Raw genomic sequence first — 15317 nt, 5'->3', positions numbered from 1 at the left:
CTGCCAACAACTGACCAATTTCTCTGCTGTTTCGGGGAGGTAGTTAGCTGGCCACGACCCCGTCCGCATGCCTTTCCACAGCCGCCACGTGTGCTCCTATAATTGCTCAAAACCAAAGAGCACTCGTCTATATAAGCCTTCCTCTAACTGATTTCCCTACTTTTCCGATCCAGCTCATGGTTCTTTCCCGCTTCCCCAACACAGCTTAACCATGGCGTCTCCCACTCCCGCCACTACCCATTCCCAGAAAAAGAACAGAATCCAAGTTTCCAACACTAAGAAGCCTCTTTTCTTTTACGTTAATCTCGCCAAGGTATATATACACACGTCCTCTCCCTTTCTCTCTTCTCTCTTTCCTAGCATTTCTTTGCGACTTGTTTAATCTTTAGATGATTACGGGAAACCTTCCCGTCAAATCTTAAATTACTGCTCGACCTACTCGATGACACACTTGCAATTTTAAACCTCGTGTACTTTAGCTGCTTTTGGGCATTGTACCTATCTTCTTCCCACTGCATTTGTGCTTCGCCGTTCAAGCTGCATTTGGTTTTCATCTTCAGAAAAAGATTCTGCAATACATGCAGTCGCGGCGCTAATTTTAATAGAGCGTACATCAAACTCGTTTGGTGTTGATGGTTGATTTTAACGGAAATTCTGTTTAAAAGAATTGTCAGCACTCGCAGCTTGAATTTGATGTTTATATCTGATGTTATTTCTTTGATGCAGAGGTACATGCAGCAACATAATGAGGTGGAGCTTTCGGCTCTGGGAATGGGTACTTCTTTCTCTTGAGCCTGCCTGTTCATCAACCATTCATCTTTTAGATGCACTGCATTCAATTTCAACTATATGGTTCGGTGATGAGACCAAATATATGTTCATCTGCTTGGACAAATTATCCATTTCCTTTATGAGCTTAGTTTTGACATGTTACTTTATTCTCTGAGCGTTTTTAAGATTTTGGCTTTGATTCCTGGTACGTCTATACTTGTTTCTGACGAGCGGACCTGGAGAATCGTCTTACACACCCTCGAGTTTTATGGATAGAATGTAAACAGAGTTTTACTTATGACACGGACGCTTCATAGGAGTATAGATTTAGCTTGAGTGTTTTTCTTCGTGTGATATACTCTGGAAACTTGAATATCTCTCGTCATATGTACTACCTCCGTTCTTAATATAAGACTCTGTTTGACTTTTATTTTGATCTTAAATATAAGACTCCAATATATTTTTTTTCTCATATTTATACATTTTTTTTCCAAAGTAGCCTTTCTAATAATAATAGTTCTAGCAATATACTTGATTAGTAAGAATATTTTAGGAAAGATAATATTTATTTAGGACAAATAACTAACTCAACTTACTTTCTTAATTTCATCAAATTAGTCAACTGATTCTTATAATTAAGATCGGAGGTAGTACTAAATTGATGCGTTTTTGTTAAATCCAAGAGTTACTAAAAGTTGAGACGCGTTTATGTTGTGGGTACAGCTATTGCTACGGTGGTGACGGTTGCTGAGATATTGAAGAACAGTGGACTGGCCACTGAGAAGAGTATGTATGATTTGTTTCTTGTATGTGCGCGTGTCACCCAATTAACGGGGACTGTAACTGATCTAAACAATTATATGGCATGGAACAGAAGTTTTGACATCTACAGTTGGGATCAAGGACGAGAATCGAGGCCGCCTCGTGCAGAAGGCCAGGGTGGGTTCCATATGTGTTCACTGATTAGCATATGCCTTTTCTATTTAGCTAGTTAAGTGGCTGAGGGTGTGTGTTTAATTCGTTGACTTTGTTTTAGATTGAGATTGTACTGGGCAAATCAGACAAGTTTGACAATCTGCTGTCTCGTGCCGCCAAGACTGCTGAGTCAGAACAAGCCGCTTCCGATGATAGGAACAAACGAGAGATGGAGTAGAGAAGAGGGACCTTGCCAGTGACCACCTGTTGTAGAGATAGAGAGAGAGAGAGAGAGAGAGAGGCAGGGGAGTGGATGGGCAGTTGCTGCAGGATTAATGAATACTGGGGAGGTGAGGCTTGGGGATGGTGATGTTCCTACTTGCTAGCATACTAGGTGGTTCAACTTGTAGAGCTCATCCTTCCCTGACCACTTCAGACTTGTATTTTTTCACCCCCGCCTACACAGCCATTCATTCCAACAATTTCTTTTTCACTTTCCATGCACGCATGAGTTCTTGTGTCCCACATAATTGCCGGTTGAGTGCTTCTCTTTCCAGCTCTTCCCGCGTTATTAGTTTTAAAGCTTGTTCATTCATATACCAGCTCTTAAACTTGTCACAAATAAAATTAAATTTTCCCACAAAAGCGATTTTTCATGGGGAAAAAATAGCTTGAACACATGGGTGTTAATCATAGCTTAACGACCTTGTCTCTTTATTAAAATGTTTTAAATTAATTCACATTCACATAAAAAGGATGCAATACATTGATCGATTTTTTTTCCAGTACGGATTAGTGATAGATAACCGTTGAGATTGTACATTTCCATATCTTGGGCATTAGGAGATACTTTCTCTCCGGATCAAAATACAAGCTAAAATTTCTTAAAGATGTTGGTTTTTTTTTAATAAGATAACATTCACTTTTATCCAAGTATTTAATGAGTTTTCTCCAATCTTATCTCTGTATATTCTCTTTCATCTTTAATTCATTTACTATATCTTTTACTTATTCTCTTTATTAATAAGGGTATATTAGGAAAAACAAATATATACCTTACACATTTATTGTTCTAAATTGATTTTAATTAGTTTCTTGATAAATGTAATAAGATAACATTCACTTTATCCAAGTATTTAATGAGTTTTCTCCAATCTTATCTCTGTATATTCTCTTTCATCTTTAATTCATTTATTATATCTTTTACTTATTCTCTTTATTAATAAGGGTATATTAGGAAAAATAAATATATACCTTACACATTTATTGTTCTAAATTGATTTTAATTAGTTTCTTGATAAATGTAATAAATAACATTTAGCTTATATTTTGAATAGAGAAAGTACGTGCGTTGTTTTTTTTTTTAATGCTAAAAACTAGGCACTTGAAACTTAAGAACTAAACAAGACACAATTAGAAGATGAAAAGGACATAAAATTTGCCTATTGAATTAAATAGAAACATCAAATCATGGTTTTTTTTTAATTAAGATAAAACCGAGAGATATGTTATGCCAAATCTGAAGTATAAAAATATCAAGATAAATATAGCAACATATAAAAAGTATACATTAGAAATAATACGTATAATATAATGATTATATTATTTAAAATTTAAATTTAATCAAAAAAATTATTTTATAAAACATGGAGAATATAATTAGAGAGAACCTAAGGATTTAGTTGGGGTAATTTAGGGTCTATTTATTTTTGTTCTTTATATTCTTGTTCTGAAAAAAAAAGACTTATAAAATTATTTTTTAGAACAAGTTTCAGAAAAAAATATTTGTTTGGAAAATAATTTTAAAAAAATTATATTTTTAAAAAATTTAAAAATACATTTTGATATATGACAGTTGTTACTTGTAGTGATAGGTAGTGAGTAATAAGTGAGAAGAGAAGAATTTTTTTTCAATTGTTCAAAACATTAAAAAATATGCAAAACTTATTTTGGTTTTTTGGTTTTCAAAAACATGTTGTTATTTTTTTAAAAAAAATAATTAACCAAAAATAAATTACGAAACAGGTTTTTGTTTTTCTAAAATACAAAAAGTTGTTCTCAAAATAAGAAACTAAGTTGTTAATATGTTTGAATTTATATTTTGTATAAATATTTCAGGCAAAACATGTTTAAAAATATTATTTCCTCTATTTTAAAATATAAGATAAATTTGTTAAAAAGATTTGATTTTTTTATACAAGATAACATTTATTTTTGTCTAAATATTTAATAAGGTTTTTTTAAAATTTTACTCTTATAAATTTTTTTCCTGTTTAATTTATTTGTTATAACTTTTATTTATTTTCTTTATTAATAAGGATATATTTAAGAATAAAAATATTTACCTTATATATTTTTTATTTTAAATTAATTTTGATTAACTTTTTAATAAATACGATTAGAAAAAGTATATCTTTAATCTTAAGTCGGGCCAAATGTGTTCCGAGGCGAGGGTTGATAACTTGATATTCCCCTCTTCATCATTTGCCGCGAGAACTCGGCGTCGCGCCCCCCAGGGAACTCCACAGAGCCTGACTCCGTCAGTCGGCTCCTACGCCATCAGTGATTCTAACGCACTCTTTTCGTCTCTCAGCTCTTCTCTATACGTTAGCTTACTTCCCTTGAATGCGCTCACTGCTTTACTTCGATTCCTCTACACCCCTCAACTTGAGATTTTCATTGGCCTACTTTTATTTAAACCTTCCAATGCATAAACCCTTCTTTGTCTGCTTGTCTTTGTTTTTCGGTTTATTCGCTTCTCCAATTTGTCAGAGATACTATGTGGGAAAAAAAAAATTAATACTAGGAACTCGGCGGAATATTTCTTAAAACAATTTTTTTTGACAATAAATGGAGGAGGAGTGCGTATATTTTACTGTCGAATAAATTCGCAGGCTTATAAGCTAGGAGTCGGGAAAGAAGACGCATACATACCTGGGAGAGCGGCGAGAGTAAGGCTTGGGAATGCTTCACAGTACGCGCTCGGTGTTGTCACCTCACAACAGCTTCTTCGCTCCTTCTTTTTGCTCCCGCAAGACTTCTTCGTTCTCATTGGGGTGTCGTCGTCTTCCTTTCTGTTCTTTTAAGATAAAACAGCATCACCCGCCGCTCTTCATGAACCTTCCTCCACAGGCATCACCTGGTGATCTTTCTATCAGGTTTGCGAGTTATTTGCTATTTTGCTTTTGTTTTCTTAGCTCATTTTTTGGATTCGCTTTTACAAATGCCATTTTCTAGAGCGAACTTTCTGAAACCGAAACATCTACGGGGAAAAAGCTCACGAATTACTACCTTGTTGTATGTATAGGACCGATGAACTCCCTGTCCATGGACCCTCTGAAATTATTGTTGGGGTTCTGGGGGGTGGTCAGCTTGGTCGAATGCTGTGCCAAGCTGCTTCTAAGATGGCCATTAAAGTCATGGTTCTAGATCCCCAGGAGAACTGCCCTGCAAGTTCACTTTCTTTTGATCATATGGTTGGAAGCTTTGATGACAGTGCTACAGTTGAGGAATTTGCGAAGAGGTTAGATTCTGTATGCAATAGATGCATCTTTATTTATTTATTTTTCATTTCGTGGAAATAATTTGTGTATTCTGACGTGACATGGATATTCAGATGTGGGGTATTGACTTTTGAAATTGAACATGTCGATGTTGCTACATTGGAGAAGCTTGAACAGCATGGAGTTGACTGCCAACCCAAAGCCTCTACTGTACGAATCATCCAGGTATTATCTGGCGTGTTGTTGCAAATTTATCAATCACATATCTTCTAATTCTTATAAACCCCCCCCCATTTAAAGTTAAAAATAGGTTGAGTTTTTGTATTCTGTTTTTGTTCTTGGCCCCAGCAACATCTATGGACTTGTTGATTTGCATATCCTGTAACTTTAAGATGCTGGCGATTATGTCAGTGGTTCCTGTTATGACTTTTTCAGCATAGTACAGGATAAGTATCTGCAAAAGGTGCATTTTTCAAGGCATGACATTCCACTTCCCGAGTTTATACAGGTTGGTACTGTTTATAAGCTCCATGATATAATTGGTTGTAATTGAACATGATGAATATTTGAATAATGCTGGAGAACATGTGAATGATATATTAAACAGATAGAGGATCTTGAAGGTGCTAAGAGAGCAGGTGAGATCTTTGGCTATCCTCTTATGATTAAGAGTAGGAAATTAGCTTATGATGGGCGTGGAAATGCTGTTGCTAAAAGTGAAGCGGAGCTCCCTTCTGCTATAAATGGTAATTAACTTTTTAGCAGGTGTATTCTTTTCTTTTTATTTTATTGATATGTGAATTTTATTGTCCTTTTACTTTCTTTGAGGAGTAGGAGAGTAAAGGAAAAATTTTCTCTGGGTTCATGCTCTAGTCAACTATGGGAAAAAAAAATTCTACCTCATTTGTTTGGAGACACTACTTTTTTCTTGTCTAATTATTTTCTCCCTAGTTGCAGCTCTTGGTGGTTTTGGTCGTGGTCTGTATGTGGAGAAATGGGCACCTTTTGTTAAGGTGAATATCTAAACTATGCCATTGATATTTGATGGTGAATTTATTTCTAGATTTTTCCAAACAATAATCCACTAGTTGACCTGGACCTTTTGTCAAGACAAGAATGAGATTAATTCCACTGAGTCTGTTAGGTGTGGTTCAGTGACATATCAATAAAGTAGTAATTCTTTATCATCATCATCATTATTATTAATACTACACGATTCACTGGTAAACACTTCTCCTTTCTGCAAATCTCAGATACTTGGTTATGGAACCTATTCCAATATCATAATGCTAGCATCACCTGCAAAAATCTCTTATTGTTAAATTTATTGTATGAAAGAATTTTGATTAGACTTCCAAGTGAATTTATCAATTCAGTCTTGCAAATTATATGCTCTTTGTCCCTAACTGAAGGATTAAACAAAACTTAGTTTTGGCTGGTCATTTTCATTTTCTATGGATTTTCTTATGTTTTTGCTTTTATAAAATGGCAGGAGTTAGCTGTTATTGTGGCAAGAGGAAGAGACAATTCGATCTCATGCTACCCAGTTGTTGAAACCATTCACAGGTAACGTGGTATAAGCACAATTAAGGTCTTCGGAAGATTTTAATTGAAAATTCTGCCATGTAATGTGCTGTTGGATGCAGCAGTTACCACTCTTATTACTTGGTAAACGATTTGTGGTTTGTTGTAGGGACAACATATGTCACATAGTTAAGGCTCCTGCTAATGTGAAATGGCAGATTAGGGAACGTGCGACTGAAGTTGCTCGCAAGGCTGTTAACTCTCTGGAAGGCGCTGGTGTTTTTGCAGTTGAATTGTTCTTGACAAGTGATGGAGTGGTTGGGAATTTATTTCTTCAACTTTAGACACGTCTTATTTTTTACTTTTTAAATAACTTATGTCTTCCTCTTAATTAGTAAATTTTATAAAGTCACGTGTGCATCGCATTTGTTTTGTCCCATCGCTTGATATTAACTGCATCTGTGTTTTCTTGGCAGATTTTATTAAATGAAGTTGCGCCTAGACCTCACAATAGCGGGCACCACACAATTGAGTCTTGCTACACCTCACAATTTGAGCAGCATTTACGGGCTGTTGTTGGCCTTCCTCTTGGTGATACATCAATGAAAACTCCAGCTGCTGTCATGTATAATGTTCTAGGTGAAGAAGAGGTAGTTATCTTTTGCTTGTAGTGACTAGTAGGAGAGTTTTATGGCTAAAAAAACTATTTGCGGTTAAAGTGTGAGAGATATGGATCTGTCTTTTATTTTTTAGTTATCATCGTTTATGGAAATTTTGTGGATGAAATTTGCTTAATGACTGATCATAGGGCGAGCCTGGTTTCCATTTAGCTCATCAATTGATTGAAAGGGCGTTGACTATTCCTAGGGCTACTGTTCATTGGTATGATAAACCAGGTGAACTTCTGCTAATGTATTTGATGTTATGTTAGTGCCTTGGTCGCTTATTTCAATGTTGGACTTGGATCACTCGTACGTTTTGCATAAATATTTATACCATACAAATAACCGTTTTTGTGATGATATTGTTAGAAATGAGAAGGCAAAGAAAGATGGGACATATAACCATTGTGGGGCCTTCCCTCAGCAATATTGAAAGAAATCTTGCCATAATGGTTGAAGGAAAGAGATTAGATGGCAACACTGCAGGTTAGTGGCTCAAGTTTCTCTTCTTTTGTGCTTTGGCTACGTACTTTTTAACATTATGTGGCTATACTCCAGAATATCGTTTTGTCAATCATGTTTTTCCTTTATCATCTCATGCATTAGTTTAATAGCTAGAATAAGTACTTTCTCTTGCCATTTCAAGTACACGTTATCTGGCCCCTCCACTATCCAATCATGTTGTTCCTTGATAATTAACTTGTTACTTAACATTGCATCCCTCTTTATTCTTGTTCAAGGATAATCTAATTTTTCACCCAAGCTTTGGAATTATATTTTTCCTTATCAAAGTTTTTTTTTTTTTTTTTGAGAGTGAATTGAGAAAATTTTGCAATTGTGTTTCAGCATCGTAAATTTTCCTTGAGGAATTTCTTATTATTTGAATGTATGCAGCATTTCTTATGATTCTGATAAAACAGAACAACTTTCTATATTGGGAAAACTTTGGTGATTAATGAGAGTAAGAATAAAACAGAAAATGTAAACTTTCTATATTTGCTGATTCTTATATTGCCTTACTCATCCTCTATTTTGCATTCAACTATTTAGCAATGATCAGAAAGTGCGTTTCTTGCACTTATATCTACCTTTTTGCATTGCTTGTTGAATATAGTTGCTCCACGAGTGGGTATCGTAATGGGCTCCGATTCAGATCTGCCTGTCATGAAGAGTGCTGCTGAAATACTGGAAAGCTACGGTGTGCCTCATGAGGTCAGACCAAGTTTTTGGTTTAATCAATTTTTTTTTTTTTTTTTTTGGGGTTCCTTTACAGCATTGTTTCGTTCTTAGCTCTTCACATTGGTTCACAGGTAAGAATTGTTTCAGCACATCGAACCCCTGAAATGATGTTTTCGTATGCTTCCTCTGCATATGAGAGAGGCATACAGGTTATTATTGCTGGTGCCGGTGGTGCGGCTCACCTGCCAGGTAAAGTTAATATGTGCTATTTATATATCTCTTTAAGGACTAAACGTCTTACTGGCAATAATAATTTGTAACTCAGGAATGGTAGCTGCTCTTACTCCCCTGCCTGTTATTGGTGTTCCTGTTCGTGCTTCATCCCTTGATGGGCTTGATTCACTCTTGTCAATTGTTCAGGTATAAATTTTTTAATTTAGCGGTGTAATGGTTGAAGATATGCTGTTTTGTCATTATCTGATGAAGAAATTTGCATCCCAACATACTAATCAATGATTTTGATCATCTTTAGGCCAATTTGTGTTGCGGCTGCATCATGGCCTTTGCGACACTCACATCTGATTATCTTTCTTACGTCACTGATCCTACGATTGTCATAATGGCTCACGTATTTCATAGGGGACTAAATGAATACTTGTTATCTTAGTTATTTTTCTTGTTTGACGCTTGTTAAGAGTTATTTATGCGTTGCAGTTTCTGTTAAAGGGGAAAATGAGGAGAAAGAGGAAAAATGGATTTCATCCCTGAAAAGATCTAGCATGGGTGTATCATGATCTGTTGTTCTATGCTGACCTTGTGTTTGTAAGCATCCGACTAACCCATATGATACTTATTGGGTATGCAGATGCCGCGGGGGGTTCCCGTCGCCACAGTCGCAATAAATAACGCAACTAATGCTGGGTTGCTGGCCGTTAGGATGCTAGGTGTTGCTGATGATAGTCTTTTGTCGAGGTTGCTCTCTTCCCCCTTACCCCAGCGTGATATATTTAGTAGAAAATACGGAAGATATTATTTGAGGGGCGATTCCAGCTGATGTGACATTTACCGTACTGTGCAGGATGAGTCAATATCAAGAGGACCAGAAAGAAACTGTGCTGAGGAAAGCTGCGAAGTTAGAAAAAGATGGCTGGGAATCCTACTCAAGCAGCGGTTAGTTGCGACCCCCAGGGTGGCCGAAAGTTTTGTACAAGTAGGGAGGCTTACTTAACAAAAACAAGGAACTTTCCAGACCCGAAAAGATGGAGATAATGAATTTGTAGATAGGTGGTCGGAATGATTAAGAATTTATTTAGGCGTTGGAGCCTGGGGCGATGTGGCCCCATTGTTGTATTTGATTGAGATGATTCTTTTGATTATTGAAAAGTGATGAATTTGTTAATGGAGTAATGATTCGAGTTTTAATGATGATCTGGATGGAATGTGTAACTTGGTTGGGGAAGGAGGAGTAGGGCAGAGAGAGGGGGAGCGAAAAGACACCCTAACCACCCATCATGTCGCTGCACCTGGGAGCAGCACCTACCTTTTGCTTTGTCCTGGATTTGACTCCACTCTCTGCTCTGGACCCACGCCCAAACCCACAGGTTTGACCCTGGAGGCTCCTCTCCTTGTGCCACAGTTGTATCTGCAGTGTCTTGCATGTGACCCTTTGGGTCCCATCTCTCTTAATTCCAGCTGTCTTCCCTCCCCTCCCTAAGGTCTCATTATCATGCGCTTATTATTCTCTCTCACTTCCGAATTCATCATGGCTCCTCCCATCCCTCTGTCGGCGCTGCCCTTTCCCATGAGCCGATAGGATCCCTAGAGCCCTGATTGATTTGGTGGGTTTTCGTGGGTACCTCACTCTATATCTGAAGCTTCTGTTGATTAGTTTTGTAAAGATGGTGTCCCGTTAGCTGAATAGTAAAGCGCCTATGTGGGTGACGGTGTGCCATTTTTTTGACCCTCACCACACGAACACTTCGATTAGTCCAATCATCGAGCCGCCCCGCCCATTTGATTTTGGGACTGTTTGTTTTTAGACAAAAACATTTTTTATCTTTATTTTTTTATAAATTGAGACAAAGTTCTCCCAATATTTATTTTATATTTTGTAAAATTATTTTTAAAATTATAATTTTGTTTTATTCAAACACTTTTACAATATCATCCTATCCAAACCTCCATGAGATAACATATACGTGATTTATCTACCAAAATCCCATGCCTCAAAAAACGGAAAAATCTCCTGTATTAAGATTGGCAGGCGCCTGAGTGTATGTTACTGTAAAATTGTATAAAATATCAAGATGCGTGACAAATCTTATCTGCACGATCAAATAAATTTTATGCATGGTAGGCGCCTAAGTGTATGTTACTGGAATCGTCAGACATCTTCAGCTCATTATCGATTCTTCTCGATGCATATAAGCTGCCATTTGATAAAAGCACTCTCAATCTGATGAAATATCCATTTTTTCTCTTTGCGAATGATATTATGAGCGAGTCATTAGCGTAAGCCATTTTTTGTGAGCACACTTCTTTCATCTCTTATCTCAATATCTTATTTCAATCACCAAGATGATATAAGATTAGCTTTCGGGGATCTATTGACATTTTCTAAATTAATCTTAGTTTGCCATTACTGAAGAATAATGAAGGTTGAAGGTTGAAGGAACGGTGGGAGGGGATTGTGATGGTAAGGAGAGCAAGTTGTCGTTGTTTTTTTGGTTTTTTGGGGGGGGGGGGGGCTGGGACGGTGGGGGAGTAATAGGAGGAAATGAAAGAAAGAGGAGAGACAGACAACGATTCTGCACAAACATCGACGTTTGTTTTATGTGGGGGGTGGGGCGCAGATATCAACGTTAATGAGCGGGGATTACTAGGCCGTGCACTTGCCCTGCGGGGTGTGGGGAGCGTGAGCGCGTGGACTGCCCAAACGCGGAACCTCCTACCCCGGGCCGACGTCATCCCCATTTATTATTTGTGAGACCGATGCCCTTCAACCTCTCTCTCTCTCTCTCTCTCTCTCTCTGTGAGTCCAACCCATGTCCCACCCACCTTTCTTACTTCTACATCCTCATAAACACCCCCCCTTCCTAATTACTCCTGCGATATTATAATTCTCTCATTTCCCCCTCTTCCTCTCTCTCATCCATCACGTGACCTACTTTTTCTTTGACACGCAGTTCTAGACAACTCAGAGGAGAGTCTCTCACCCCAACACCGAGGGCCAACTCTCAAGGCAACCAATCAATATCAATCCTAGCGTTACATTACCCCCCAAACCCTCTCTCTTCCTCTGCGGACTAAGGAGTAGAAAGTCGGAACTCGGAACAGAGCGTAGAGCAGCAGCAGAGGGCTTCTGGTTCTCCTTGCGGTTGCACCCCCCCTCAATCTTTGTTCTCTGCTCGCCCCTCTGCTTAGGTTTGAGTTAGACTTGGATTGGATATACAAGAGAGAGAGAAATGCAGCAGCACCTGATGCAGATGCAGCCCATGATGGCAGCTTATTACCCCAGCAACGTCACCACTGATCACATTCAACAGGTTTGGTCTTGCCCTCCCCCCCCCTTCCTCCGCCATTATTTTGTCTACGCTCTTCCCTTCATTCCGCCTCTCTCCTGATTTCTTTGTGCCTCTCTTGTTGGAATACACTTGCTATTCATATGCACTTTCATGTCCTCTCCTTGGGCGCCTTTTGTCTCGCCCCTCATGTGTGGGTCTTGTATTCCCACTTCTAGTTCCCCTCCTTCCTCTGATTTATTGTTTCTGGCCATCCCTTGCCCCCCCCCCTCTTTTTTCTGCTTCTTTCTTGTCACTTTCTGCTACAGCTTTCGCTGTGCAGTTTTTCCTTGTTACTTCTGCTGAGTGTGGTGTCATGATTCTGAGTTCTGACCCGGTTTCTGCTTTTGCGTCCATCCAGTGGTGGCAAGTTCTTCGCTTTTTCATATAGCTGCCTGCTCTTTGCTTATATCATGTGCGCTATTTGCTGCTGCTGCTGCTGTTTCGATCCCTGCCTTGAACCGAATCCTCGCTGCTTTTGCCCTTTCCTATTCTTACGCGTATCTCACTTTTTCTTACTGTGCTTCTGTTTACATTTATGTCTCCCAGTCGCATACTACTTTGACTCTTGTATTTTATTTGCTTTATTCGAAGAGGGATACCGTGAAAATGAAGTTCTGTTTTACTGACTAGTCTTTTTTGGTATTTTGCTCCTCGTTTTGTAGTTTTTGAAAAAGAACCACACCAACCAGTACTTTTTTCGCCAACCGCATGAGCTGTAAATCTTATTCTCCTTTGTTTGGTATCCATGGCTTCCTTTTCTCCCCTTCTTATTGGATATCTGATTTCCTTTTGGATTTAGAAAGGTTTAGTTTATCCAGATACACGGCTTGTGTTTTGTGCTTTCCATACTTTTGCTGAACTTGGATGTCATAGATGAAAATTAAAATACTGAACGTGCGTATGTGGTTGCATTTGCTTGTCTTTGTCTGCCCGTATTTCTTGTTCTCGCGTCACACTTGGCGAGATATTCAGTTATGTGTGTTTATAAATGCATAGACATAAAGAGTTTTATATAACCTTGTTTCTAACCATTATTTTTCCTCGCGCAGTACTTGGACGAGAACAAGTCATTGATTTTGAAGATCGTCGAAAACCAAAATTCTGGCAAATTGAGCGAGTGTGCGGAGTAAGAACCACTCCAATTATGCGTCCTCTGATTTCCTCGTGTCTTCATTTTCTAACAGTTCCAAACAAGTGTGTCCATAAATGTTGAATAGATTTCCAAACCATGCAGCTTCATTAGGTCTAGATATCATCATTAGGTTGGAATATCTGCATGACATTGAAGTTTGCAACAACACATTATTAATGTCTGTTGTGAGTTTCTATTGTTGGCATTCAGGTCCTTGGTTGCGCTTGCACCGGGTTTTATGCGGTGACTTTTTGCATACCGATAGTTGCGTGATTAAGTAGCTTATGATATCAATATGAATAGTTTAGAGTATCGATGTTACTTTGGGAAGCTGACATCATTCCAAAATAGTAGTAATACGTGAAGTAAGCTTTGAACCTGCCGTCCATTAATTATTTTGATTATGCTACCTCCAAGAAGATGTCATATTTGAATAATATTTTGTGGGTTTAACTTGAGTACGCAGTAGCTTTATGTTCCGAGTTGTGCATTAGGCCGAAGTGATGGGTTAGATAGAGTTTGTCTTTGTGTGTTGGGGGGGGGGGGCTTTTGAGCCGGAAGGGTTTCTCGTGAATATCGAGAGGAAGTGTGATGAATGATGATAGATGTTGCCATGTTGGTGTGATTAATGAGCAATGAATGATTCAGGAACCAAGCAAGGCTGCAGAGAAACCTCATGTACCTAGCTGCCATCGCTGATTCTCAGCCTCAGCCACCTACCATGCCTGGTCAGGTAGGTACATGTAACATCCATATAGTTCCGTTGTCAAATGTTGTAGAAGTAACAGTAATAAGCAGTGAGAACGCAACATGACTAGTAATGGTTGTGCAGTACCCAAGTGGTGGGGGGATAATGCAGCAGGGAACCCAGTACATGCAGGGTCAGCAAATGACACAGCAGCAACTAATGGCGGCTCGGTCTTCTCTCTTGTATGCTCAACAGCCCTACTCGGCACTTCAGCAGCAGCAAGCCTTGCAGAGCCAACTGGGCATGAGTTCAGGTGCGGCTCTTCCAGGCCTTCACATGTTGCAATCTGACGCCGCATCTGCATTTCCTGAATTTGTTCGCACCACCAAGCCTGATATCGGCACTTCCGCCGCCGAGGGCCGAGGCGAAGGCGGTGAAACCCTCTACCTCAGACCCTCCGATGATGCCAACTAGCTACTCATTAGCATGTGTGGCTCTTTTGGCGCATATCAGTTATTAGGAGAATTAGGCAATCGCGTCTTCGGGGCAGGGGCAGAAATTCAATGGATGGCCTTGCTGCTTTTATATATATATATATATATATATAGATATATCTCTATGTGGACATGCTAATTTGTTGGTCGGATGTTAAAAGCCCAGCCAAACAAACTTTTGCTTCGTGTTTCCTGTACTAGTTAATGCATCTCTTCTGGTTCATGTCTATAACTTGCTCAAATGAACAGTCTTCTCTAAACATCCCACCAGATTCATATTCAGTGCGAAATAATGTTATTTTATTTTTAAATGGACTGTGGGAAGTAATATTCAGTGCGAAACCATGACTTGAACAGAAATTAGATCAAATGATTTTGCACCCGCAAACTTTAAACCCTCGATCAATTTCCTTTATGTTTTCCCGGCTTTCAAAAAATCAGAATGATTTCTATGCAAAAGCACCATTTGTCACCAAAAAGGCTAGATCTTGTTGAAAGAGTTAGTCTGTCAGAGTGAACAAAGGTTCCAATATCTATCCATATTTAATACCTGATATTGTCTCGAATAGGATTATTTCTAATAAGAGAATCTATATGCCTTTAAAAAAAAGAATTAAAAAAAGAAGAAGCAATATTTGTCAAGACAGAGATCTGCTATTTCGCAGGTCTTGTGTATGATCTCGTATTCTGGACTAGTTATGAACCTTATGGGCAAAAGGCAAAAGCTGCGACTTCACAGGCGGTTACAGTGGGGGGAAAATCGCAGGAACTTTATTTTGAATTTTTTAAATGATACATCTTGATGGAAGTGACGATGGAAACCTATAAAATATAACACAAAGTCTTATCTGCCCCACTACCGGTTACGCCATTCTTTCCTAGACAT

General features: G+C 38.4%; 3 protein-coding genes across 7 annotated transcripts; all 3 read left to right on the top strand.

Moving 5' to 3' along the window:
* Positions 1-211: 211 nt before the first annotated feature.
* Positions 212-1925, top strand: LOC114728036 (uncharacterized protein At2g34160-like). Its single transcript, XM_028914849.1, has 5 exons — positions 212-313; positions 727-775; positions 1495-1557; positions 1646-1710; positions 1808-1925. The coding sequence occupies exons 1-5, from the start codon at positions 212-214 to the stop codon at positions 1922-1924; spliced, it is 396 nt and encodes a 131-aa protein (XP_028770682.1). The 3' UTR covers position 1925.
* A 2222-nt stretch (positions 1926-4147) lies between these two features.
* LOC114728060 (phosphoribosylaminoimidazole carboxylase, chloroplastic) lies at positions 4148-9976 on the top strand. Of its 5 annotated transcripts, none has more exons than XM_028914881.1 (17): positions 4148-4292; positions 4581-4844; positions 4994-5209; positions 5303-5414; positions 5635-5697; positions 5797-5935; positions 6147-6202; positions 6682-6755; positions 6883-7030; positions 7190-7363; positions 7522-7609; positions 7745-7861; positions 8490-8587; positions 8686-8803; positions 8880-8974; positions 9420-9526; positions 9633-9976. In XM_028914881.1, the coding sequence occupies exons 2-17, from the start codon at positions 4651-4653 to the stop codon at positions 9727-9729; spliced, it is 1896 nt and encodes a 631-aa protein (XP_028770714.1). In that variant the 5' UTR covers positions 4148-4292; positions 4581-4650; the 3' UTR covers positions 9730-9976. The 5 variants fall into 5 exon arrangements, with proteins under 5 accessions (XP_028770714.1, XP_028770713.1, XP_028770715.1 ...); XM_028914880.1 differs by having other exon boundaries at positions 6141-6202; XM_028914882.1 differs by lacking the exon at positions 9633-9976 and adding an exon at positions 9087-9182 and having other exon boundaries at positions 6141-6202; positions 9269-9507.
* Positions 9977-11734: 1758 nt separating this feature from the next.
* On the top strand, positions 11735-14691 carry LOC114728050 (GRF1-interacting factor 1). The gene is made up of 4 exons (XM_028914867.1): positions 11735-12099; positions 13167-13243; positions 13898-13982; positions 14082-14691. The coding sequence occupies exons 1-4, from the start codon at positions 12019-12021 to the stop codon at positions 14409-14411; spliced, it is 573 nt and encodes a 190-aa protein (XP_028770700.1). The 5' UTR covers positions 11735-12018; the 3' UTR covers positions 14412-14691.
* The last annotated feature ends 626 nt before the right edge of the window (positions 14692-15317 follow it).

This window comes from Neltuma alba, unplaced genomic scaffold, assembly GCF_004799145.2.
Source record: "Neltuma alba isolate B1F8T4 unplaced genomic scaffold, ASM479914v2 tig00012518_pilon, whole genome shotgun sequence".
Lineage (NCBI taxonomy): Eukaryota > Viridiplantae > Streptophyta > Magnoliopsida > Fabales > Fabaceae > Neltuma > Neltuma alba.
Note: the sequence above shows the minus strand (reverse complement) of the source record. Positions and strands in the feature narration are given on the sequence as shown.

What these genes read in the sequence shown, in the direction of transcription:
- LOC114728060 (XM_028914880.1), top strand. Translation starts at nt 4,651, where the DNA reads ATGCTTCACAGTACGCGCTCGGTGTTGTCACCTCACAACAGCTTCTTC. An exon ending in AATGGGCACCTTTTGTTAAG is followed by an intron (nt 6,203 to 6,681) that starts GTGAATATCTAA and finishes ATAAAATGGCAG; the next exon opens with GAGTTAGCTGTTATTGTGGC. An exon ending in GTTGTTGAAACCATTCACAG is followed by an intron (nt 6,756 to 6,882) that starts GTAACGTGGTAT and finishes GGTTTGTTGTAG; the next exon opens with GGACAACATATGTCACATAG.
- LOC114728036 (XM_028914849.1), top strand. Translation starts at nt 212, where the DNA reads ATGGCGTCTCCCACTCCCGCCACTACCCATTCCCAGAAAAAGAACAGA. An exon ending in TTTACGTTAATCTCGCCAAG is followed by an intron (nt 314 to 726) that starts GTATATATACAC and finishes TCTTTGATGCAG; the next exon opens with AGGTACATGCAGCAACATAA. An exon ending in GCTTTCGGCTCTGGGAATGG is followed by an intron (nt 776 to 1,494) that starts GTACTTCTTTCT and finishes TTGTGGGTACAG; the next exon opens with CTATTGCTACGGTGGTGACG.
- LOC114728050 (XM_028914867.1), top strand. Translation starts at nt 12,019, where the DNA reads ATGCAGCAGCACCTGATGCAGATGCAGCCCATGATGGCAGCTTATTAC. An exon ending in AAATTGAGCGAGTGTGCGGA is followed by an intron (nt 13,244 to 13,897) that starts GTAAGAACCACT and finishes TGAATGATTCAG; the next exon opens with GAACCAAGCAAGGCTGCAGA. An exon ending in CACCTACCATGCCTGGTCAG is followed by an intron (nt 13,983 to 14,081) that starts GTAGGTACATGT and finishes ATGGTTGTGCAG; the next exon opens with TACCCAAGTGGTGGGGGGAT.